General features: G+C 37.1%; 1 protein-coding gene across 1 annotated transcript; it reads left to right on the top strand.

Moving 5' to 3' along the window:
• Positions 1–134: 134 nt before the first annotated feature.
• On the top strand, positions 135–1,399 carry LOTGIDRAFT_176958 (hypothetical protein; the record flags this gene model as incomplete). Its single annotated transcript, XM_009067589.1, has 3 exons — positions 135–230; positions 762–1,001; positions 1,317–1,399. Coding segments are annotated over 3 exons (419 nt in total), but the record flags the coding sequence as incomplete, so codon positions are not given.
• Positions 1,400–1,556: the final 157 nt, after the last annotated feature.

The following is a 1,556-nucleotide window of genomic DNA, read 5'->3' on the forward strand; positions in this document are numbered from 1 at the left end:
TTTATTGTATACAACGTTTCTATAATTTACATTGTCATCATCAATTTATATAGTATACTACTCATGGGTGTTATAGTACACAACGTTTCAACGATTTACATTATCATCATCAGTTACAAATCCTTAATTTTCAGCTGAACAATAACACTCTATCGGTGGAAGGGGTCAATAAAATGGTTCAGATGATTTCATCCAACACCAATTGTCATATCAAACACCTGGGATTAAAGGTAGAATATAAGAACTGTTTTTATTGGTTGACATTTTCATCTTTTTGAGCAATTTCTCAACTACCATAGAGACTTGTTAAAGCTAGTCCACGGGCCCCCACCCCCCAAGTTAAACTACCGACTGAAAATCTTCCATTACTTACAGTATCAGAATGCAGAGGAGCATAATATTAAAAAAATGTCCCCGGGAGTGGGGACCCCATCCACTTCAGTCCACAAGCGCCTACTCATCAAGTTAAGCCTCTGCTTTTGAAGATATTTTCAACCTCTCAGTACTAATTTGGAGATGATAATTCAACTCATACAAAAATAATTGTCGAAATGCGATTCTGTAAACATTGTGACTGGACAGAAACGCAAACTATCCCAATTCTTTTATTTCTTTGCACCACCTGAAGCTGCCTTTGTGGCAGACATTAGTTAGGGGCGGGGGGATGAGTCGAAGACTGTTTCTGGCTCTTTTCAGACTCAAGGTGCATGAAAGTGGGACGTAAACCTCCATTTTACACAAATCATTTCTTTCCATTGCAGAAGGTTACAGTTGACAGAGATTTCATAACTGCAGCCGAGAACCTGAAATCTCAGAACATCAGCGTAGAATATTCGCTGGATTTTTCACAACGAAAGAGTGCGCGTGAACTTACCCGCCACGAGTTGGAAGACTTTGCCGCCATCTTGGAACAAAATGGCGTCAGCATTCGGGATGTGTTCGATGATGTTATTAGTGCTAATTCTTTGATGAGGGTGGAAGATTTTTTGTATCTTGTTGAAGTAAGTGGGTTAAATCAACACTTGTCCTTAATAATTTCAATATCTGTCGATGATGGCATTGAAAAAAATAATTTCTATTTTATTAATATTGACAGAAAAAACGAACAAATAGACAATAGAAAAATAATTTGATTTAATGATGAATTGTAGGCCTAATAGTTATTGTTGATTTGTTCAAAATTTGCAGTCAAGGCTTTCTACAACGCATTGTGTAATTGCTGCGAATACACGGGTAGGATGTACTATCATGTACTATCATGTACTATCATGTACTCCAAACTGCTGATTATCTCATCAATTTAAATGTCGTTCTAGATGTCTGATAGATGTTCTAACGAAACAGTCAAAGTTATAAGAAGAAATACAGTGGAATCCAAAAATCATAGATTTATTCTCAAGTAAGTGATGCAGCTTGGAATAGTTAACTTTCGCGTCATTTCCCAGTTAGTTAATGGCTTCTGAATCAGGGGTCATACAGGGTCGTAACTAGGGTCTTATCTTAGGCATCAAATTGTCTTGGAGTAAGTTAGTCTACGTCTTTCGTGGCAATGTTCT

Source organism: Lottia gigantea (genome assembly GCF_000327385.1).
Source record: "Lottia gigantea unplaced genomic scaffold LOTGIsca_8395, whole genome shotgun sequence".
Classification (NCBI taxonomy): Eukaryota; Metazoa; Mollusca; class Gastropoda; family Lottiidae; genus Lottia; species Lottia gigantea.